Consider the following 24,159-nt stretch of genomic DNA (forward strand, 5'->3'; position numbering starts at 1 on the left):
GTATCCCATCAAGTTGACATTGCTAGATGGTTGAAAATTTTGTGTGTGTGTGTAAGACTGTCAGAAAAAAATTGAGTACGAGCTCTTACTAATGGCTTTAATTTGGTATGACACACCACTGTTTTGCTTTGCCTGTCTGTAGGACAGGCATGGCTTCCCTACCAGCCATAGTATACCACCACTGCAAGATAGAGCCTACCAGCAGGGATGGTTTGCCATTATTGCCATGCTTTAGCTTTAGGAGGCTGTAACAGTACTTGTGAGGGAAGGCTGCCAAAAAAGAGTACTGATGTTCAATAATCCTCCTTGGAATTCTCTTTACTGAGCATCTCAAAGTGGCTTTTGTATTGTGAGTGAAAATATGACCCATATGTGTAGCCATAGAGAAGTATCTTCTCATGCTATATCCTCAGCAAGCTAAAATGACATGTTCTGCAGTGAGAAATGAGGAAATGTCTCTTAGAGAAAGGAAAAGAATATCTAAGAAAAAGGTGGTGGTATGTCACTACGTGTATTTGCAAACTGCAAATCGGTATCCAGAGTTCGGCAGGGGTGTTTCACTCACAGTGTTGTATAAGTGCTCCGTACTCACTTGGTTCATAGCTTATTCTAAATGTAGGTAGCTGCTGATAGTTCGCAATTGGTAACCAACACTAACACCTAAGCAATGTGAGGGTTCAGGAAAAAATAATAATAAAAACGTATGTCAACATCAAAACATACCTGAGATGAGAATGAGCTGAAAAGAGAGGCGCAATTGTCCATGTAGGATTAATCCATGAAATGTAATGACAATAGAAACCTGATGAATTTTATTTATTGAGCCAGCAGTGTGCCCTTTTGGCCAAGAAGGCCAATGGCATCCTGGGATGCATTAAAAAGAGCATAGCCAGCAGGGTGAGGGAGGTCATCTTCCCCCTCTACTCTGCGCTGGTGAGGCCACATCTGGAGTACTGTTTCTAGTTCTGGGCTCCCCAGTTCAAGAAAGACAAGGAACTACTGCAGAAAGTCCAGCAGAAGGACACAAACATGATCAAGGGAATGGAGCACCTCTCTTATGAGGAAAGGCTGAGAAACCTGGGTCTGTTTAGCCTGGAGAAGAGAAGACTGAGAGAAGCCTGAAGAAGAGAAGACTATAATCAATACTTATTACTTAAATATCTAAAGAGCAGGTGTCAAGAGGATGGGGCCAGACTCTTTTCAGTGGTGCCCAGTGATGGGACAAGGGCAGCGGGCACAAACTGGAACACAGAAAAATCCATCTCAACATGAGGAAAAACTTCTTTACTTTGAGGGTGACAGAGCACTGGAACAGGCTGCCCAGAGAGGTTGTGGAGTTTCCTTCTCCGGAGATATTCAAAACCTGCCTGTGTGCATTCCTGTCCAGCCTGCTCTAGGTGAACTGGCTTTGGCAGGGGGCTTGGACTAGATGATCTCCGAAGGTCCCTTCGAACCCCTACCATTCTGTGATTCTGATTTATGAATCAGCTTTTACCAGGTAGCCAGGTATTGTCAAGGTGGAGAGAAATTATTGAAAACAGCGAGAAACTGCTTTCTAAACTCTCATGTCTTACTCAAGTGTTCGAGGCAACAGATTTTGCTAAGAGACTCAAGTAGTCTTTTTTTTGTGGAAAATGGCCAGATATGTCTGTTGTCCATCCATCCTCACCCTTTTTTTGATATATGCGTTCTGGTACTTTTTGTTTTAATGTTATTCTCTTCTCTGCTTGCTAGTGTCTGCTAATACATGCCTGGTATTAAGACCCTTCAGACCAGAAAAAAAAAAAAAAAGGAGTTCACTTTTATCCTGAAGCATTGATGAAAGGTGGTTGTGCATCAGCTGTTGGAAATGTTGACAAATGGCTTATACTCAGCTGAATATAGACTGCAGTACAGGCTGCTCACAGCTGCTTCACTCTTCTCTTTTTGTGGCAGGCTTCTTTACCCTCCGGAGTTTTCCACTTCTCTCAATTTTTCTTTGTCTTTTTCTTTCCCTGTTGACTGCCACCCACATGATTTGTCTCACAAGTTCTTTCTCCAGTTAAAGATGACTGGGCATTGTTCACTTGAGATGCCTTTTTAGAGAGTCTGGTGAGAATCATTAGAAGCCATTTACAGAATCACAGAATGGCTGAGGTTGGAAGGGACCTCTGGAGGCCATCTGGTCCAACCCCCCTGCTCAAGCAGGGCCACCTAGAAACAGTTGCCCAGGTCCATGACCGGACGGCTTTTAAATATCTCCAAGGATGGAGACTCCACAACCTCCCTGGGCAACCTTTTCCAGTTCTCAGTCACCCTCACAGCAAAAGAAAGTATAGCTCTCCTCTTCCACAGGGGAAGAAGAATAGATCCACAAGAGAAGAGTCATAGACCTGTAAGCCCACCACATGGGTCTTCTAACAATACAGCAGTGATTTACCATTGCCAACCTGCTATGTCTGCTTACTGTTCACATAGTGATTTAGCTCAGCCCAAGGATTGGTTTCCATTTGACTACAGCTTTGTCTGTAGCAATTGAATAGATTTTGTTTTATCTTAATGAATTAAATATAGGAGCAAGGTAGTTCTCTTTATTCTGTCAAAAGACATCCTATATGTATGCTGAATAGTTGTTTTTTTCACAGATGCACCTGAAATATAACTTGACTACATGAATCACACTGATGTGTAGAATTTAATTGCATTGTTTTACTTTAATCTTCTTCAAAGAGCCAAGAGCTTTTGAGTGTTATATTTGGAAATGTTTGTCAAATCATTTTGCATACACTGCAGCAGCATCTAAAATAAAACACACTTTATCACCTTATTGGGTTTTTTTTCTGTGTAATTCATTTCATTAAGATGTTTGATGTTGACTTCATTTTGACCACAAAAGATTTTAGCTGAGCTTTGTGATGCCTCATTAGGAGATTTGTCATTGAAGACTAATCAGGGGCTTTTAGTGTGTGCCTCTGTTTAACAGGGGCTTTCAGTGTTTCGTATGGAAAGCACCACAGGTTTAGTGTTGCATTTATCCTTTGACCCAAGTTGAGATCCATTTATCAGTTACAGAAAGAGGACAAAAACTGTGAATAGAAAAAAGTGTATTCTAGCCTCTTTGTGCTAAATGGTAAGGAATGCACCTTAACAGCTTCCTTTCGGCTGCAGCTGGCAGGCTACACACCAGTTCAGATATTAAATTATGAGTTAATATGATATTTTATTAGCTGTGACATTTTAGTGAAAGGAGTTGTGCTTTTCGCCATATTGTGAGGCCTGTTTGTAGATTTTTATTTTGCCATCCCCATGGTTTCGGTTAATATGCTAGAGTAGAGGTGAATCTCCGGGAAGATGGATGGCAGCAAAATTTGAAGTAAAGGCTCTGTATATGTATCTGTATTGAACTGCATGTGACGGCTCACTGTTCAAGCGTTGCCCTGGCTGCTACTAGAAGATAGTCTAACGGTTAGTTAGCGTTTCCTGCCTGTTGCCATGAATTAGCTACCACTAAGAGGGCCCGACTACCTACGGCACAGAAAAATACTCCCAAGTCAGAGCTGCCCTTCTGCATCCAAGCCTGCTTGGATTCATAGGTGTTCAGCCCACAGGATGGGGGGTGGAGGGGGATGTTTGGGACAGAGAAAGTGACCACTTACCCTATCACATTCTTAGCCCAAAATATAAGCTGTCTGATTCCACGATTTGGATCTCCACTCCCACTATGCTTGAACAGACATATAATGTAGGAATGCCGTGATAAGGTCTCCCCGGAGCCTTCTCTTCTCCAGGCTTAACAACCCCAACTCTCAGCCTTTCTTCATAGCAGAAGTCTTCCAGCCCTCTGATCATTTTTGTGGCCCTCCTATGGACCCACACTAATAGGTCCATGTCTGTCTTGTACTGGGGACCCCAGAGCTGGATGCAGTACTACAGATGGGGTCTCAGCAGAGCAGTGTAGAGGGGGAAAATCGCTTCCCTTGATTGCTGGCCATGCTGTTTCTTATGCAGCTCAGGACATGACTTGCTTTCTGGGCTGCAAGTGCACATTGCCAGCTCATGTCCAATTTTTCATCCACCAGTATGCCCAAGTCCTTCTTGGCAGGGCTGCTGAATCCATTCACCCTCCAGCCTGTATCGATACTGGGGATTGCCCTGACCTGGGTGCAGGACCCTGTACTTGACCTTGTTGAACTTCATGAAGTTCAACATCTCGGTGTTATCTGCAACATCCACAGATGTGCATAGGTTTAAATGATGTGTATTTCTGTATGCTTGGATCCAATCTTTGTCTCGTGTGTTTTATTCACCAGTTCTAATACTTGAATTCTACTTTTACTGTCCCTATCTGTACGTAGTTGGAAATGTGGTGGTTTGATCATCATCCTGCTGATGCATTGTTGTAAAGGAAATGGTGTCTTGTTTACTTAGTGTGGCACCAGTTTGGCTTCAGCACCTGAGAATGCATGATGAACTTTTGAACCTGCAGTATTGCCTGTGGGATTTGATACTGTTTGAAATAAGTGAGCATTTGGGGTTTGCCTGGACATGATGTAATGAGGTTATTGCACAACCATTTGGCTTTAACTGCAGATATAGCTTTTTTTTTTCTTCAAATGTGCTCTATTTAGCTTAAAAAAAATAAAAAGACATTAATCTTCAGTCTCTGCTACCTCATCAAGTAATAGAAGAATTGTAGGTTGCTGGGCTGACACAAAACTCTCCTGAAACTTAGTTTTCAGGAATGCCAGTGTTATTTTTAACTGCCACCAGCAGGAGGCTTTTTGTCTGGAAGGAATCCAGAGGTTTACATTGTAGCATGTGTTCAAATTCACATAAGCTGCTAGATAGTCTTAGAGTTCTTGTGAAGTTGTTTTCCTCTGCAATTGAAGACATCTGTTCTCTAGCGCATTAGCAATAAAAGGAGGACTAAGGATAATCTCTGTCCTTTAGTAGATGGGGGTGGAAACATAGTGACAAAGGATGAGGAAAAGGCTGAGCTACTTAATGTCTTCTCTGCCTCAGACTTTAACAGTAAAATAAGTTGTTGCCTGAGTACCCAGCCCCCTCTGCTAGTAGACAGGGGCAGGGAGCAGAATGAAGCCCTCATAATCCACGGGGAAACAGTGAGCAACCTGCTACAGCACCTAGACATATACAAGTCTGTGGGGCTGGGTAGGATCCACTGAGGTAGCTGGCGGAAGTGCTCACCAGGCCACTTTACATCATTTATAACAGTCTTGGCTAACCAGGGAGGTCCCAGTTGACTGGACATTAGCAAACGTGACTGCCATCCACATCCACAAGAAAGGCCAAAAGGAGAATCCGGGGAACTACAGGCATGTCAGTCTGACCTCGGCACCGGGGAAGGTTATGGAGTAGATCATCTTGAGTGCCATTACGCGGCACATGCAGGACGACCATGTGATCAGGCCCAGGCAGCATGGATTCATTAAAGGCAGGTCCTGCTTGAATAACTTGATCGCCTTCTATGACAAGACGACCTGCTCAGTGGATGAGGGAAAGGCTGTTGATGTTGTTTACCTGGACTTCAGTAAAGCCTTTGACACAGTTTCCCACAGCATTCTCCTGGAGAAACTGGCTGCTCATGGCCTGGATGGGTGTGCACTTTGCTGGGTAAAAAAACTGGTTGAGCGGCTGGGTTCAAAGTGTGGTGGTGAATGGAGTTAAATCCAGTTGGTGGCCAGTCACAAGTGGTGTTCCCCAGGGCTCATTACTGGGGCCTGTTCTGTTTAATATCTTTATCAAGAGTGCACCCTCAGTAAATTTGCAGAAGACACCAAGTTGGGTGAGAAGGTTGATCTACTTGAGGGTAGCAAGGCTCTAGAGAGGGATCTGGACAGGCTGGGTTGATGGGTCAAGGTCAGTTGTATGAAGTTCAACAAGGTCAAGTGGCAGGTCCTGCACTTGGGTCACAACAACCCCTTGCAACGCTACAGGTTTGGGGAAGAGTGGCTGGAAGGCTGCCCAGTAGAAAAGGACGTATGGGTGTTGGTTGACAGCTGGCTGAATATGAGCCAGCAGTGTGCCCAGGTGGCCAAGAAGGCCAATAGCATCCTGGCCTGTATCAGGAAGAGCGTGGCCAGCAGGGCTAGGGAAGCGATCGTCCACTTGTACTTGGCACTGGTGAGGCCGCACCTCGAGTACGGTGTTCAGTTTTGGGTCCTCACTAAAAGAAAGACATTGAGGTGCTGGAGTGTGTACAGAGAAGAGCAACGAAGCTGGTGAGGGGTGTAGATCACAAGTCTTATGAGGAGTGACTGAGGGAAGTTGGGGTTGTTTAGCCTGGAGAAAAGGAGGCTGAGGGGAGACCTTATCGCTCCCTACAACTTTCTGAAAGGAGGTTGTAGCGAGGTGGGAGTCGTTTTTTTTCTCCCAAGTGATAGGATGAGAGGAAACAGCCTCAAGTTGTGCCAGGGGAGGTTTAGATGGGATATTAGGAAGATTTCTTCACTGAAAGGGTTGTTGAGCATTGGAACAGGGAAGTGGTTGAGTCCCCATCCCTGGAGGTATTTAAAAGACATGCAGATGTGGTGCTTAAGGACATGGTTAGTGGTGGACTTGGCAGTGCTAGGTTGCACTTGACGATCTTAAAGGTCTTTTCCAACCTAAACGGTTCTATGATTCTATTTTATTATTCTGTCATTGTACTAATTGGTTATGAAATAATTAACCAATCGGACATACATATATCTCTGGGGCTTATCCCTTCTGCAGTACTATTTTCTTTCTCTGCAGTTTTAGGAATGCAAATTTATGTAAGTGAATATTTATTCCACATCTTGAAGATCTTGCTTATCACAAGAGTGTGAAAAAAGTAATTATTTTACGGCAAAAATACAAAAATTTCAGAATGTGCAGATTCCACGTGGCCTTGTTGCACCCTGAAAGAATTGTGATGGCCTCTGTTCCTTGTGATTGATTGCTGAAGGTCCCTTTTTTCTGGGGAGAAAGTTCAGTAATGTGACCGAGACATGAATGGAGATTAAAAATCTCCTGAACCTCACTCACATCCCCAAAACCATTCTCTTTGCAGTGGTCTTTGCACGTTTGAACTGATGCGAGTTAAATTCGTGTTGCTTAGGTTTTTCAATGGAGAGGGGGTGAGATAAGGCACTTTTCAGTCTTGTCATTCCAATATATTTCTCTTTCAACAAACCTAGAGGTACCCTCTCTTGAAAGAATCATGCTGTGAATTTCAGGAGATTCTTGTGTAAAAATAAAGGAGTTGTAAAATATGATTGATACTGCCATTTTAATTGTACCCACATTAGAGAATATTATTTTTTCCGTTTTTCTCATGCATCCCACAGGTCATAAATGTTGATGGAACAATGAGGAAAACCCTCCTAGAGGATAAGCTTCCACATATATTTGGTTTCACACTGCTGGGAGATTACATCTACTGGACTGACTGGCAGAGACGAAGCATTGAAAGAGTTCACAAGATAAAGGCTAGCAGAGACATCATTATTGATCAGCTGCCAGATTTAATGGGCCTTAAAGCAACAAGTGTTACCAAAGTGTTTGGTAAGCATGAATAATCAATCATAGGGTGGATCTATAGTAGTTTCTAGATGAGCTTGCTTTCATTAAGTAACTGTTGATCACTTATTATGAGAATAAATGTGGTCTTATATGTTTGAATCATTTTAAAGGAAAACTGCACCTATTGTTTATTAAGTTGGGAAAATGCGATATTGCAAAAGAAGTATGGGCTTCCAGTTTTTAGTGACATTTGACATTAGTCTTCCAAAGCTTCCGCTACACTTTTCGAATATTTGTGAGGAGAATTTTATTCCTTCCTCCAATCTGTAGCAATCATTACTTCTGGTGCTCACAGAATTGCTCCATTTTCTGTTGGTCTTTTCTTCCAGTACAAAGTCCCAAACAAAGTGATGTTCAGTTAGCAGAATGCTTTTAACTATGTTGGGTAGTCCTTGCAGAGTTAGTGGCCGTTACAATGTTGTCTCAAAGCACATGGCACTTAAATGTTAACTTTAACACCTAAATCATACTTAAATCTTAACAATTAAATCTTCCCCTTAGCATGGGATCAGCAGCTGGAGCTCTGTGTTCTTCCACTGCATCTCCTGAAAGGTGCAGCCTGTGTTTTATGTACTCTGCTAGCATTCTGCAGAGCAGTATGGCACAGGACCTCCTGGCTTCGGTAGTAACTCATGAGAGGTGCATGTTCACCACAGATCTGTCTACTACCTGGTACATTGCAGTCTGGGCATAGCAGTAAACAGATTTGTTGGTCAGATGTTAAAATTACTGAGAATAGTTGCAACAGAATCACATAAAGTAGGTTGTCAAATTGCACCCTGCCAGTACGTGGATTTCTAGCCTTTCAGGAGGTTTAATTTGAAGGATGATCAAGTCCTCAAGCTGCAAGTTACGGCATCAGTCTGAAATAGGTATGCCCTAAAACGGGAAAATTAAGAGAAACCTGACTACAGCTGATCTTGGGGATTTTTTTTTTTGTGCTAGCAGTCTTTAAATACCTAAATCCTTGGTTCCAGCAGGTGGAGAAAGGCACTGTTTTGGTCCTTACTTTCCCCTCCCCACTCCCTCTCCATCTAGTCATGGTTGTTCACATGAAAAAATAAGTGTGAGATGGTGGTGATCTTGTTGGAACTGCTTCTGCTAATGAATCTTCTCAGCTTTAAATTAAACAGGTGGAAAGAACTGCAGTTATCCAGTTCTTTTCTTACCATTTTGTATCATTGTACATTTGTAAAACTGTTGGTTTCAGAGCGATACAAAGATGGGGTACTTGGCCAAAAATAATCAAGCTGAACATGTATGTAATCACCTATCTTCAGTGAAGGAATTTAAGGAATTTAGCCTTTGGGGAAACTAGAAGGGTGTTTGTAGCTGTTATTTGTACTATAAGAGGGATAGGAACAGCTTCCTAATCCTTGCAGAGAAGGAAAGAAAGAATTTTGAATGGTTTTTTTTTATAGAATTCACTGTTGACAACCCGTAGTGCTAACGTATTTTGAAAAATTGTAATTACAATGCATTTCTACACAGCCTACCTCCCCTCTTCTTCCCCCCCCTACCTCCACAATGCACCAATATCTGTTTTGTTTTGGTTTTTCTTTAAGGAACAAATTCATGCGCAGAGAACAATGGAGGCTGCAGCCATCTATGTTTCTTTACACCACAAGAGACCAGGTGTGCCTGTCCCATTGGCCTTGAGCTGTTGAGTGACATGAAGACTTGCATCATTCCTGAAGCCTTCTTAGTTTTCACAAGCAGAGCAGCAATTCATAGGATTTCCCTTGAAACCAATAATAATGATGTTGCTATTCCTCTAACTGGAGTCAAGGAAGCATCTGCTCTGGATTTTGATGTGTCTGATAACAGAATTTATTGGACTGATGTTAGTTTGAAGGTATTACTGACATGTGAATTCCCTGAGTATAAAGCCATAGAGCAGTTAACTTTGATCTAGCAAAGGTCTCTGTTACATGATCTGTCCTGCAGTTGCTAATGTTGTCACTGAGTTGCATCCAAGGAGACTCTTGGAGATGAAGACAGTTGCACTGTTGAATGCACAGTTGGGTGACAGGCATCATCCTGCTTCAAATAAAAATCCAAATTGGTGTCTGCTCATATGGAATGCCTAAATATTGGATATTGCATGTGTGGCATCCATATACGTATCTATTGTAGAAAAGCTGTTTTCGTGTCACATACTAGAGTAATTTAAACATTGAGCTCTCAGCTCCCTGAGCCCCCCTGTCCTCTTCCAGTTTTGACTTGGAAGGCAATCTTACTCAATAATAACATTTGGCAAGTGAACTTTGGATTGGTTGCTGTTGGTATGTGGCTCCAGCTTGGCACAGAAAAGGCCAGGGAACTTGTCCAGTCCCCTTTACCCTGTGTTAAGCCCCTGCCTGCCCCCGTTTCTATCTCAATGTGTTCCCAAGGAGTTTGTCATTTCCTGTGACGTGTTTGGTTCACATCTAGGTGCATGCTAAAGTGACTGTTTTGCTGTTCATCAGTGTTACTTTGCTTTTTGAAGTGAATTAAGTAATGGTAGAAAATGACAGATTTACTTCACTGGAACTGAATTCCTCTGTTTAGCCTCTTAATAAGTTTTCCAAGAGCAATCAAGGTTTCCTTGCCAATGTGCCTAAGCCATAATAGCGAAAAGCTCACTTTTAGTGACTGCAGGGCATGTGCAGTTTCCATAGCCTCTCTGTGAAGACTAATGAGGGTTGAGCTTTAGCATTAACAGTGCTGCTTGTGGTGTGGATACTTTTCCTTCAGGAACAGTGCCAATGTAATAAATTAGAGTACTACAGACACAGTTACTAAATAAATCTCACGCAAGCACATGGAGAGCTGGAGCTATGGTTGTCTTAACCATTTGTAGTGGAAAATAAATTATTTCAACTGCGTCAGTGTGTAGATCCCAGTCTCGCTCAGTGCAGAACTGGAAAACATTTTACTTGTTTGTGGCTTCCTGAATTATCCAGCATAATCTATTTTCACATAACGTATCAGCCTATGTTTCAGCATGTCTGGGTTTTCATTCCCCTTGTCCCCCCACCTCTTACAATTTAGCAGCAGGTAGTGTAACTTCAGAGCCCGTAGTCATCTCCTTCCTTTGGTGACCACCACTTCCCTGATCTCCTCCTGCCTCAGGTTATATGAGGAGTCGTTTTCAAAAAGGGGTTATACTTCTTCTGAGATGTGGGTTATACCTGTAAAAATATACTACATGATTTCTGGTTTTGCCATTTACCTTTAAAGATATAAAATGTCTCTTACCCTGATATGCTTATTTATCAAATTATTAAGAAATTAATAGCTGAAATATTAGCAGGCATGTAGAATGATTGCTTAGTGTTGCTAACAAGGGTGGGTAGTTGTACATTGGTCCTGGAAGTTACCATTCATTTACCTGGGGGTCGTTTCAGTGCTCCTTGTTAGAATTGACGTATCTATCTGTACACAGTCCTCGGCCTGTGACTTGTTGTGTTAAGTGTGCATAAGTAAAATGTAGATGGGATCAGCAAGCTTGCTCCAGGTGACTGATCATGAGAAACAATTTAATTTAGATTTTCTGAATTGAGATGTGTTTCTGAGACTTAAAACACTACAGCGAATTAAGCATTTTTTTTAAAAAACCCAAACTTTTTGTGTGCAAACAGAAGAGAGGGAGGGGGGGCAAGGGATAGTCTGCAGACACATACTGCTTTCTGAAAATCATATCCTTTGAAGATGTCTTAGGCTGATCATCAGAAACCACTAGCTTTCTGAAAATTCACGTCTCTTTATCCTGTGAATTGCTACATCTTTTTTGACAACAGAAATTTATTTTTAAAAATGTAACACTGGCTGATTTTTTTTACTAATTTCTTTTTGTACACTAAACTTCATAATAATTATTCCTTTTTATGTGACTGGGGTATCCATAAACACTGTAATATTTTTATACAATTGTTTTCCAGACCATAAGCCGAGCTTTCATGAATGGGAGCTCTGTTGAACATGTGATTGAGTTTGGGCTAGATTATCCTGAGGGAATGGCTGTAGATTGGATGGGAAAGAACCTCTACTGGGCAGATACTGGAACCAATCGCATTGAAGTAGCCCGCCTGGATGGACAGTACAGGCAGGTCCTTGTGTGGAAGGACTTGGACAACCCAAGGTCTCTGGCTCTTGATCCTACCAAAGGGTAAGGGACAGTGTTGTTTTTCGAAGCTTTGTATGCATATTCTTGTACATGACAAGTTAATTGGCAGTTTATATACCTCCATTTCTTCAGAGTCCTTGAAAAGATGATAAATGTTCCAGAACCCTATGTGTTACAATGAAAAATTAAGAACGGTCAATCATATTTTTCTGCCTTTGTCTAAAAAAGGAGTACTGTAATACTGCACATAACCACATGGATTTTTTGTTGTTATGTTTGGTTTTTTTAAGGAACTGAAAAGAAATTTAGAAAAATCAAAGCATGCTGCTAAATACAATCTTACTTAGCTGATGTACTCTTTTTGTTCCACTTCTCCTTGCAGATACATGTACTGGACTGAATGGGGAGGTAAACCTAGGATTGTTCGAGCATATATGGACGGAACAAACAGCATCACTTTGGTGGATAAAGTGGGTCGTGCTAATGACCTCACCATTGATTATGTAGACCAAAGGCTATATTGGACTGACTTAGACACAAGCATGATTGAGTCATCAAATATGCTAGGTAATCTAGTGTTATATTACACCAGCCAGTATAGAAATATGCACTGACCATAGTAAAGCAATTGAATAATATGAAATTGGAATAATATAGTTGATAATAAGTCTATGTGTATTTTTTTCTTATAAAAGGAAATGGAGAGTTAAATGTTCAAGGACATTAAAAAAGCTTCCTAAATTAATAACCATATGATAACGTATAATGATGGCGAGATATGATGTCATTTCTCTGTATTGATATGAAACTGCCTGTGTTTTACCAAAGAAGAGATGACCTCTGACTTTCTCAAAATGAGGACAACTTATAGGTTTACCTAAACCACCCCTGACTTTTCAATCTGTACACTAATTTTCTGTTGAAGTATTATCTCTGTTTCCAGCTTCGGACTGGTTGTATTAGTTCAAAACCAAAACCAAAATACTGCTTGCATTTCCTGCAGTCTGAAAGGCTATTCAGCTGCTTCTGCAGCATATCATAACATGTGATTAAAACTCTGTCACATGTAAAGTAAAACAAATCTACACATTTTCATATCTTCCATTGGAATTTTGTTTATGCATACAAGAGGGTGCTAAGGATTACTAAACTTTCACATTGATATTGACATGGTAACTAACTGGATAAAAGAAAGAAGTCTTGTTCTCTGCAGCTGACATAGAGCTTTTTTATGGTCCAGATGTTTTGTAAATATTAAATGGTCCTCAAAGTTTTAGCTGAAGCAGACATGAATTCCTTTTTGAGAAAACAGAGTTTATATAAGTTTCCAAATACCACAAAGTGAATCAATGGTAGGATCAGAAATGGAATCCAGAAGTTCCTGACCTGACATTCTATCCCTGTTCCATTTCCAAGGAGAGGCCTTTGTGAGATGACACCCATGATGCTGACTTGGGAAATGAGGTTTTACTTTAAAAAAGGAAGAAAAAACTTTTTCTTGTTGCCTGTCACACTCTTCATTTCATGACTTGGGAATTGTCCTTTAGTTGATTATCCTTATTTTTGCAGGACAAGAACGAGAAATCATAGCAGATGATCTACCTCATCCATTCGGATTAACCCAATACAGTGACTACATCTACTGGACAGACTGGAATCTTCACAGCATAGAGAGAGCAGACAAAACCAATGGGAAGAACAGGACACTTATTCAGGGCCATTTGGATTTTGTGATGGATATATTGGTCTTCCATTCTTCACGTCAGGATGGCTTGAATGATTGTGTGCAAAATAATGGCCACTGTGGGCACTTGTGCCTTGCCATACCAAATGGATTTAGGTGCGGCTGTGCTGCTCATTATACCTTGGATCCCAACAGCAGGAACTGTAGTTGTAAGCCTTTTTGTATGCTACTATATTCTTCAGTGCTTGTGGCTCCCAGGTGCTTGTGATCCCTTTTGGTCTAGAAGGGGAAGGGGTATCATAAGTCTATTTCAAAGGTTCTGACTTTAAAGGTGATCTTTAAATATGAGGACAGAGTATGGAGTTTTATATCCATTTTTGTGACGTGAATTAGGACTGAAGATTTCAGGGAGGGAACAGTCTAGAAAGTTCCTGGAAGGTACTGGGGATAACTTCTTAACACAACTAGTGAAAGAGCCAACTAGGGAAGGTGCCATGCTGGATCTGTTGTTTGTAAACAGGGAAGGTCTTGTGGGGGATGTGATGGTCGGAGGCCGTCTTGGCAGCAGTGACAACGAAATGATAGAGTTCTCAATTCTGGGAGAAGCAAGGAAGGGGGTCAGCAGAACTGCCACCTTGGACTTCCGGAAAGTGGACTTTGGGCTCTTCAGGAGCCTGGTTGACAAAGTCCCCTGGGAGGCAGTCCTCCAGGGCAAAGGAGCCCAGGAAGCCTGGATGTCTTTCAAGACGGAAGTCTTAAAGGCGCAGGAGCAGGCTGTCCCTGTGTGCCGTAAGACAAGCCGTCGGGGAAAAAGACCGGCCTGGCTAAGCAGGGAGCTAGTGTTGCAGCTTAGGGAAAAAAAGAGGATATACGGCCTTTGGAAGGAAGGGCAGGCTGCTCAGGAGGACTACAAAGAGGTAGTGAAGCAATGTAGGGAAAAAATCAGAAGGGCCAAAGCTCAGCTAGAGCTAAACCTGGCTTCTGTTGTCAAGGACAACAAAAAAAGTTTCTATAAATATATTAGCAATAAAAAGAGGACCAAGGATAATATCTGTCCTCTAGTAGATGGGGCCGGTAACGTAGTAACCAAGGATGAGGAAAAGGCTGAGGTACTTAATGCCATCTTTGCCTCAGTCTTCAGCAGTAGGACCAGTTGTTCCTTGAGTTCCCCGACCCCTGAGCTAGAATACAGGGATGGGGAGCAGAATGAAGCCCCTGTAATCCAAAGGGAAATGGTGAGGGACCTGCTTCAGCACCTGGAGGTGCACAAATCTATGGGGCTGGATGGGATCCATCCAAGGGTACTGAAGGAGCTGGCGGAAGTGCTCACCAGGCCACTGTGCATCATTTATGAACAGTCCTGGATAACCAGGGAGGTCCCAGCTGACTGGAGGTTGGCAAATGTGACACCCATCCATAAGAAGGGCCGGAAGGAGGATCCAGGGAACTACAGTCCAGTCAGTCTGACATCGGTGCCTGGGAAGGTCATGGAGCAGATCATCCTCAGTGCCATCATACGGCACATGCAAGAGAACAGGGTGATCAGGCCCAGTCAGCATGGGTTTGTGAAAGGCAGGTCATGCCTGTCAAACCTGATCTCCTTCTATGACAAGGTGACCCACTTAGTGGACAAGGGAAAAGCTGTGGATGTTATCTACCTGGATTTTTGCAAGGCTTTTGACACCGTTTCCCATAGCATTCTCCTGGAGAAACTGGCTGCTCATGGCCTGGACAGGTGTACTCTTCGCTGGGTAAAAAACTGGCTGGATGGCCGTACCCAGAGAGTGGTGGTAAATGGAGTTAAATCCAGTTGGTGTCCAGTCACAAGTGGTGTCCCCCAGGGATCGGTGCTGGGGCCCGTTCTCTTTAATATCTTTATCAATGATCTGGATGAGGGGATTGAATGCACCCTCAGTAAGTTCGCAGACGACACTAAACTAGGGGGGCGTGTTGATCTGCTTGAGGGTAGATTGGCTCTGCAGAGGGATCTGGACAGGCTGGACAGATGGGCTGAGGCCAATGGTATGAGGTTCAACAAGGCCAAGTGTCGGGTCCTGCACTTGGGTCACAACAACCCCATGCAGCGCTACAGACTGGGGGCGGAGTGGCTCGAAAGCTGCCTGGCAGAAAAGGACCTGGGGGTGTTGGTGGACAGCCGGCTGAGCATGAGCCAGCAGTGTGCCCAGGCAGCCAAGAAGGCCAACACCATCCTGGCCTGCATCAGGAATAGTGTGGTGAGCCGGACTAGGGAAGTAATCATCCCCCTGTACTCGGCACTGGTGAGGCCTCACCTCGAGTACTGTGTTCAGTTTTGGGCCCCTCACTACAAGAAGGACATTGAGGTGTTAGAGCGTGTCCAGAGAAGGGTTACAAAGCTGGTGAAGGGTCTGGAGGACAAACCTTATGAGGAACGACTGAGGGATCTGGGGTTGTTTAGCCTGGAGAAGAGGAGGCTGAGGGGAGACCTTATCACCCTCTACAACTACCTGAAAGGAGGTTTTAGAGAGATGGGAGCTGACCTCTTCTCCCTGGTGACAAGTGATAGGACAAGAGGAAACAGGTTCAAGTTATGTCAGGGCAGGTTTAGATTGGATATTAGGAAGCATTTTTTCACTGAAAGGGTTATTAAACATTGGAATAGGCTGCCCAGAGAGGTGGTGGATTCACCATCCCTGGAGGTGTTTAAGAAAAGGGTAGATGAGGTGCTTAGGGACATGGTTTAGAAGTGGTGGTGTTTTTATCAGGGTAGGTTAATGGTTGGACTTGATGATCTTAAAGGTCCCTTCCAACCTCACTAATTCTATGATTCTATGATTCTATTTCAAATCTTAGAAATAACAGTGCTGTCAAGTCTGGTCATTCTTGCTTTACTAGAAGTGCTTTCTAGGTGATTCAACTGTGTTATTGAAGTTTTCCCAGACCTTACTTAGGTGTGTAGGTGTGTGGATGTGAAATTATAAACAAAAAATGTCTTTTTCTCTTTAGTGTTAATAAAGTCAGCAAAAATAACATCCAGTAAAACAGCATCCTAAGTAGTCTGCACAATGTGCACGTGCACTTGAAATATAAGGTTTGATACTATGTGTGATGTTATGAACCTGCCAGTTCACCAGTTGTTCAATAAGAATTTAAGTTTCTAGTAAAAAATAGCAGCTGAATAGAAAATGGGCTATTCACTTAAAAAAATAAACCAACAAAGCTTTGGGCATCCTGGCACAGTAGCATATAAGGAAATTATAACTGGAAGAAAGGATGGAGTTATGGTCCTGCTTGAATAACTTGATCGCCTTCTATGACAAGACAACCTGCTCAGTGGATGAGGGAAAGGCTGTTGATGTTGTTTACCTGGACTTCAATAAAGCCTTTGACACAGTTTCCCACAGCATTCTCCTGGAGAAACTGGCTGCTCATGGCCTGGATGGGTGTGCGCTTTGCTGGGTAAAAAAACTGGTTGGGCGGCTGGGTTCAAAGTGTGGTGGTGAATGGAGTTAAATCCAGTTGGTGGCCAGTCACAAGTGGTGTTCCCCAGGGCTCATTACTGGGGCCTGTTCTGTTTAATATCTTTATCAAGAGTGCACCCTCAGTAAGTTTGCAGAAGACACCAAGTTGGGTGAGAAGGTTGATCTACTTGAGGGTAGCAAGGCTCTAGAGAGGGATCTGGACAGGCTGGGTTGATGGGTCAAGGTCAGTTGTATGAAGTTCAACAAGGTCAAGTGGCGGGTCCTGCACTTGGGTCACAACAACCCCTTGCAACGCTACAGGTTTGGGGAAGAGTGGCTGGAAGGCTGCCCAGTAGAAAAGGACGTATGGGTGTTGGTTGACAGCTGGCTGAATATGAGCCAGCAGTGTGCCCAGGTGGCCAAGAAGGCCAATGGCATCCTGGCCTGTATCAGGAAGAGCGTGGCCAGCAGGGCTAGGGAAGCGATCGTCCACTTGTACTTGGCACTGGTGAGGCCGCACCTCGAGTACGGTGTTCAGTTTTGGGTCCTCACTAAAAGAAAGACATTGAGGTGCTGGAGTGTGTACAGAGAAGAGCAACGAAGCTGGTGAGGGGTGTAGATCACAAGTCTTATGAGGAGTGACTGAGGGAAGTTGGGGTTGTTTAGCCTGGAGAAAAGGAGGCTGAGGGGAGACCTTATCACTCCCTACAACTTTCTGAAAGGAGGTTGTAGCGAGGTGGGAGTCGTTTTTTTTCTCCCAAGTGATAGGATGAGAGGAAACAGCCTCAAGTTGTGCCAGGGGAGGTTTAGATGGGATATTAGGAAGATTTCTTCACTGAAAGGGTTGTTGAGCATTGGAACAGGGAAGCGGTTGAGTCCCCATCCCTGGAGGTATTTAAAAAACATGTAGATGTGGTGCTTAAGGACATGGTTTAGTGGTGGACTTGGCAGTGCTAGGTTAACGGTTGGACTTGATGATCTTAAAGGTCTTTTCCAACCTAAACAGTTCCATGATTATATAGGAAAACCTGTGACTCTGTATTGCCCACTGTCACTGGTGTTCCTTAAATTCCAGATGAGGAACAGTTATTTTATAATATGCAAAGGAAATACTTTCTGCGTGAGGGTGAGCACATGTATCCTCGAGAAGTACACAAAGAAACACTTTCAATTTAATAGCAAAAATCTCAGCTTACGAATTACCGTAGTTTTCATTGTGAATATAATTATCTCTCTGTGATTTTGTCCTAAATAGTCTTTGTCTTCTTTGTGGGTGTATTTTTGACCGTGTGAGTTGCATTTTCTTATGCATTCTGTTTTGACTTGTTTCAGCCCCTGCCAGCTTCCTGTTATTTAGCCAGAAATCTGCAATCAGCCGGATGATACCAGATGATCAGCAAAGTCCTGATATCATACTGCCTGTGCATGGTTTAAGGAATGTCAAGGCTATTGATTATGATCCCTTAGATAAATTGATCTACTGGGTGGATGGACGTCAGAATATTATCAAAAGAGCCAAAGATGATGGCACTCAGGCAAGTTTACATGGTATATGTAGTTCTGTGTTGGTCTTTTTCTGTGCCTTGCACTTTATGCTTGATGTTCCCCTCCTGTCTTCTACCCCAAGGATTCATCGGTTTAAACTTCACTCTCACCAGCATTTCCTGTGTATTCTATTTATATGTGAAAATTACTGAAGGCTTTTAGGATTGTGATTTTAATTTATACACAAAGAAGTGTAACAGAATATAGTACATCATCTGTATCTGAAACTATAAGCCTTGAATTGCAATCTTTAGTTAAGGATTGGCACTGAAGTAAAGCAGATTCACTATACTCAGGACAGATAAATCGTATTCTAAAGTCAATATTGTGCATGCCATTTGTCTGATAATATTATCATCAGTGTAAAGCTCTGTCATAATGAAAACTCTCAGCTATCCAAGCTGTAGTTAAACCCTGAGTGAATGTAGAGTTGATTGCTGTGCCAGATAGGGATAGGCTTATCCACATGCTTAATTGTTTTACTGAGTTGGGGACGTTATTCTTTTACACTAGTTATTCACACAAGAGTGGAAAGAAGTGTACTATTTTTCCAGGTACTATTATGTGTTAGCATAGCTTAACTCCCAGGTCAAGATAACAGATTCTTTACAAACTATGGTTTGAATAGGAATATAAAATGAAATGGAGAGTGGGCAAGTTATATTTTCCTAGTTCTTGGGCAGTCGTGTCTAAACAATATGACGTGATATCGATGGAAATGGACTGGTGTCTTCATGCATCAGAGGTTTTACAGTTTCCTTTAAAGGAAGAGATGACAATTTTATTTTTTGGCCTTTTCTTTTAAGATTGGGAGGAGGTATGTTAGGATGAGCAGCTAGCTGGGTTGTGGATGAATTTTGAAGAAGCTCTTGCTTTTTGGGATTATGGTAGGTGCTAATTGCTGTAGTCTAGCTTCTCTTTGGGACTTGCTAGGTGCAAATTGCAATGGAGATTCATTTGCTTTGTGTTTTCCTCTACCTTGGTGACACAGCTTTGAAGATGCAGGTCCCCTGGAAATTTTGCCTTTCAAATTTTCACTAACTATATTTACTCAATTTTGCTAAATTGTGCTGTTTGCAGATGATGCATATAAATTTCATACCTGGGTAATGTTACCTTTGATTCCAGGAAAAGAATGATTTCTTTTTGTTTCTAGGTGCACTGTCAAGGCAAAATAGGGTTAAAACTTTATATAAAAAGGAAAAAGCCTGTGTGTCACTATGCAGAACTTGGCAGCTTAAAAACCAAATTGTGGAAATAGAACGTTGACAAGTAATGCTATGTTGGGTAATTCATTTTACTTAAGCTGAGCACGGAATGGTGTCTTCAGCTTTCTTGACCCGTATGAACTTTTTCTGGTACTGTTTTTGTGCTTGGATTGGGAGCACTGTATTAGGACACTTAAAGAATCCACTGCTTTCCCCTCACCGTTATTATGTCACCAGAAGCAGTCACCTTTGAAGGCTACTTTGACTTTGGGAGTTTGCCAGCAGGATTACTATCCCAGTGGCGCTGAGGTTCGCTGTATGCTAGTGGAGCCTGTGTAACATTAAACAAGCAACAGAAAGATTATTTTCCTTCAGGGATTTTTTTATATGCTCTAGTGCTCTTCACAGAAATAAAGTATTGAAGTCTATGGTAGTATTCAACATAGAGTTAAAAAGTGTAGTAAATAGTATGTTAGTTAGATTGGGAGGGGTTGAGAGTAATGATTCCAGAAGCTTGGCAATAATGTCAAGTTTTCTAAGTTCTATCATAAAGACATGAGGGTGGAAGCAAGGTAATGCTGTTAGTATGGGTGTAAGGCAGAGTTGTAGCCATTTGACATGTACGCAAACAGAACCAAGTTTCTTGAAAAGATTTTAGTTTTTCAGAGAACCCAGGACTTAAAGAAAATCAATATCTACTACACTACAAATAAAAAAGTAAGGAGACTCTGGCAAGAGATAGAGATTTGTTCAGCTGACTGTATGACAGTGCAAGTCTGGCCAGAAGGCTGCCTTGTTTCTTGCATTGTTTCATTCAAGATTGTTCCATGAATAAACATTCACTATAGTTTTCTTCCATCTCCTACTAATTAATTCTACTTATAGGAGGTGCCACAACTGCTTTCTGGGGAGTTTTGCATAATCTTATGGATTTCATCCAGATGTTTTTCCTCTAATCCACAGTTTGAATCGATTTTTTTTTTTTTGTTAAGCTTTATTGCATTCCTTATGTTTGTTGTTTCCTTGTGGGTGGTTTTAGGTGTTTCTGGACTGTCAGGTAGGTCATCTTCAATCAGTAATCAGAATAATTACTGGAAATTGTTCCCTATATGTTTTCTTGCAGCCTTTCACTGTCATGAGTACTCCAAACCAAAGCCAGAACCCAGAGAAGCAGCCACATGACCTCAGCATCGATATATATAGCCATACCTTGTACTGGACCTGTGAGGCCACAAATTCAGTCAATGTCCACAGGCTGAATGGCGAGTCAATTGGGATGGTGCTACGAGGGGATCACGACAAGCCCAGAGCCATTGTAGTGAATGCAGAGCGAGGGTGAGATTCCTTTCTGTGCCTTGTACAGAGCACTCTTGGGAAGTACGTCAGCTGTGTGTGTGAATCTTGTGTTGCATCTGTATATTTTAAAAAGGAGAATTGTTTGCATATTTAATTGTTGAGGATATGGGTGACTGCTTGGACTATTCTGGCTTTTAAGATCTAGATCTGTGCAGCTGGGAGCAACAGTCACCACAGTCATCCCTTTGTGAACCGGTCCCACTTACAATGTAGAACTTGTGTGCAAAGGTGAGTTCCCTCCCTTCTGAAGCTCTCAGTTAAGCGGCTGGTGTCTTTGTTCTCAGGTACATGTACTTCACCAACATGCAAGAGCGAGCTCCTAAGATTGAGCGTGCAGCCCTTGATGGCACAGAGAGAGAAGTGCTTTTTACAACTGGATTGATCCGACCAGTAGCACTGGTGATTGACAACAAACTTGGAAAGCTTTTCTGGGTAGATGCAGATCTGAAGCGCATTGAAAGCTGTGATCTGTCAGGTATGTGGTATGCAGCTAAACATTTGGAGCAGTGTGTGTGTATGTATAGGACATCATTCCCTCTTTGATGCTGACCCCAGTAATTTCTATCTCCACTGTTGCCAGTTCTGTGTAGGCAGTCACAGATAACAATTCCTCATGGGCTCCCATCTTTGATCTGATTGGAATAAACATGTCTGTAATGATTGCCACCCTCCAACAGAGCCATTTGACTTTTGATATGTTCTGAAAGCAACTCTTGCAAGATCAGATTTAGGTAGGTGTTGTCAGTCATGGAACCCCTAAATCACCTCCCCTGTGCCCTTTTTTTTTCCCTTATGGTTTGAAAAGTTTGTGTAACTTAATTTTTCTAACTCTTGAGTTTATAGCTTAGGTAGTTTGAAAAACAAACATAAGGAAGGGGAATGGCTTTCTTCCAAGAGAGATGATAAGGCAGCTCGTCTGGAATATCTGTGCTGCAAACAGTGGAGAGGTGCCAACTCATTGCTCTTTTCGCATATTAGTAAAATAACGCATAACTCCATGTCCACAGCAATAGATCTTAAAGAGCGCTGTTCATTATTGATTTAAAAATACTTGATAGTGTTGAAGAAGTAGAGAAATGGGCTCGCTCATCTGGTGAGCAGTATAGCACAGAGGATCCAATGGCCCTACTTTCTGACTTGTGATTTGTTCTCTCATCATCTGTTTATCAAGAAATAAAACTCCTAAAGGAAATGCAGAGAGAAGTGAACTAGTGTAAGGGAGTAGAAGCTGGGCTGTTCTAGTGATTGGCATCTGCCATAAAATGCTGATTCTCCAATTTTTTGTGGCTCAGCTCTTCTTGCCATGTAGTCACATCCTTCCCTTGTATTGTAGTGAGGCAATGAACTAAACCAGGCGAAAATTGTTCACTTTTTTCAAGGACAGTTCACTTTTGAGCACCTAAAACTGACTCAAGGTCAGACTCAGGTCTCCTCTGCCAGACAGGGTAAATACATGAAGCTGGAGCTGGGAAGGTAAAGCAGCCCATATCTTTCATCATTTATCAAACTGGATAGAGGGGTATTGTCAAACTGCCTGTGTAGCCACAAAATGTCCAATCTAGGTATAGGTGTCAGAGAACCTACAAAAATTTGTAGGAGAAAGTAAGATAGAAGGAGACAAGACTTGACCTATGGAACAACCCATGTTTGAGAAGAAAAGGTTGACAGAGTGGGACACACAACACAAAATGCATCAGAGAAACTGAAAAGGTTTTGTGTAGTGATGAAAGAAGTGCTGTAGGAAGAAATCCAAAAGTAACAGGACAAGACAGAAAAGCAGCATATCATGCAGGTATTGTGGCTGAAGCGGTATCCACAAACACAAGAGAGTGACAAGGCACTGAAGAAGATTATGTGGAAATCACATGGTTTGGGAGAGGGGGAATGTACCAGGGAGAAGTTAATGATTTGAGAAGGGAGGATGGGATCAATAACTCGGGCTTCTACTGGTAAAAAGGTGACCCCCATGTAATAGGAAGCCATATTACATAATGAAGCTGTAGCGTGCAGTGGACCTAGCTATGCATAGGTCTTCTACTTGTATGTACGTAAGCATCCTTTTTTCACCTTTGATTTGGCACACATGCAAGGTTGAGTCACAACTAGCAGATGGGGGCAGGCAGGGGGCAGGCGCTTCTTGCTTGTCATGTTACAGGTTGGAAGATGGACTGTGTCCTTGCAAAGTACAGCATAAAGCGCTGAGGAGTCTGTTTAATATTGCTTTACTTCTAAGTCTTGAATGAATAAGACCTGACAATAGTACTTAAGTAAACTGAAACATGAATAAATCAGCAGCTAGGCCATCATATGCTGGTAGTTGTGTCCTGTGATTGCAGCTTCCTTTGTATGCATTCTTCATTTTCATGATATTAAAACTCCATGTTAGCATATGTTTGCATATAGGATATATATTTTAATCAAATTCTTTGGATCTTTTTACAGGGAAAACTAACCTTTCTCTGGTTAATATTGAACCAAAGCGTTTCATGCACATTTATTTGATTCACAGCTAACGAATCAAACACTATCGGTAAGATAAAAGCAGGGGAAAGCTACAGGATTAAAAGAAACCAATGTTTATTAATTAGAGGATATGTATCATGTAGCCAGGAAACTATGGTTGTATTTGATGTAGCTGAGCTCAGTGTATTTTGATTCACCGAAGTGTTGATTTTTTAAATGAATTAACAGCATATTTTTATTTTTAAATATTTTGCAGTCTTGCGTCACAACTTTAGAAAAAATCTGACATCCAAAGTTACATTGCTTGAATTAGTTCCTCTAAAAAGTATTTTCTGAGCAAAACACAATAAGCACAAATTAGCAAAAGGATTTTAGTGTCAACTAAGGCTGCTGAATAAATGGGACTGAAATTGTGTATAGCAACCTTCATACCAATTAGACTGGTCTAGATAGGCTTATTCCCTCGTAGGTTTGGAGAGATGACGTGATTATGGCAGTTTCTGAAGCTTGCACAAACCCCTGATTACAGCATCCTGCTAAATCGTGGAATAACCTCAGATGTCCAATGATTAACTTTCAGAGAGCAATGAAAGAACTGTAAACCTGTCTAACAGTTTTCTTCATGAGATTCTTGAATTTTTCAGTCGGAGTTGTTGATGCTTTTTAGACATTCATAAACTATTTGCAAACAACTTGTCTGCCACACCAGTCAACCAAAAAGTAGTGGTTTATATTATTGTTGAAGTGACTGGGAAAGCTATAAAATTGCTGCAGTGAAAACATGCTTTGTTTTCAATTAGACTTTAAATA

The 24,159-nt window shown here is 42.0% G+C and overlaps 1 protein-coding gene across 3 annotated transcripts in view; it reads left to right on the forward strand.

The window, feature by feature from the left end:
• Positions 1 to 24,159, forward strand: part of LRP5 (LDL receptor related protein 5) — a 166,906-nt gene that overhangs the window by 120,807 nt on the left and 21,940 nt on the right. For all 3 annotated transcript variants that reach the window (XM_082486003.1, XM_082486002.1, XM_082486001.1), the window contains exons 8-15: positions 7,311 to 7,527; positions 9,111 to 9,400; positions 11,469 to 11,695; positions 12,036 to 12,220; positions 13,223 to 13,546; positions 18,110 to 18,312; positions 20,654 to 20,865; positions 21,171 to 21,361. In XM_082486003.1, coding sequence (XP_082342129.1) covers positions 7,311 to 7,527; positions 9,111 to 9,400; positions 11,469 to 11,695; positions 12,036 to 12,220; positions 13,223 to 13,546; positions 18,110 to 18,312; positions 20,654 to 20,865; positions 21,171 to 21,361 — 1,849 coding nt within the window. The remainder of the gene's footprint in view (positions 1 to 7,310; positions 7,528 to 9,110; positions 9,401 to 11,468; positions 11,696 to 12,035; positions 12,221 to 13,222; positions 13,547 to 18,109; positions 18,313 to 20,653; positions 20,866 to 21,170; positions 21,362 to 24,159) is intronic.

The sequence above is a fragment of the Vanellus vanellus genome, assembly GCF_965231255.1.
Source record: "Vanellus vanellus genome assembly, chromosome: 6".
Lineage (NCBI taxonomy): Eukaryota > Metazoa > Chordata > Aves > Charadriiformes > Charadriidae > Vanellus > Vanellus vanellus.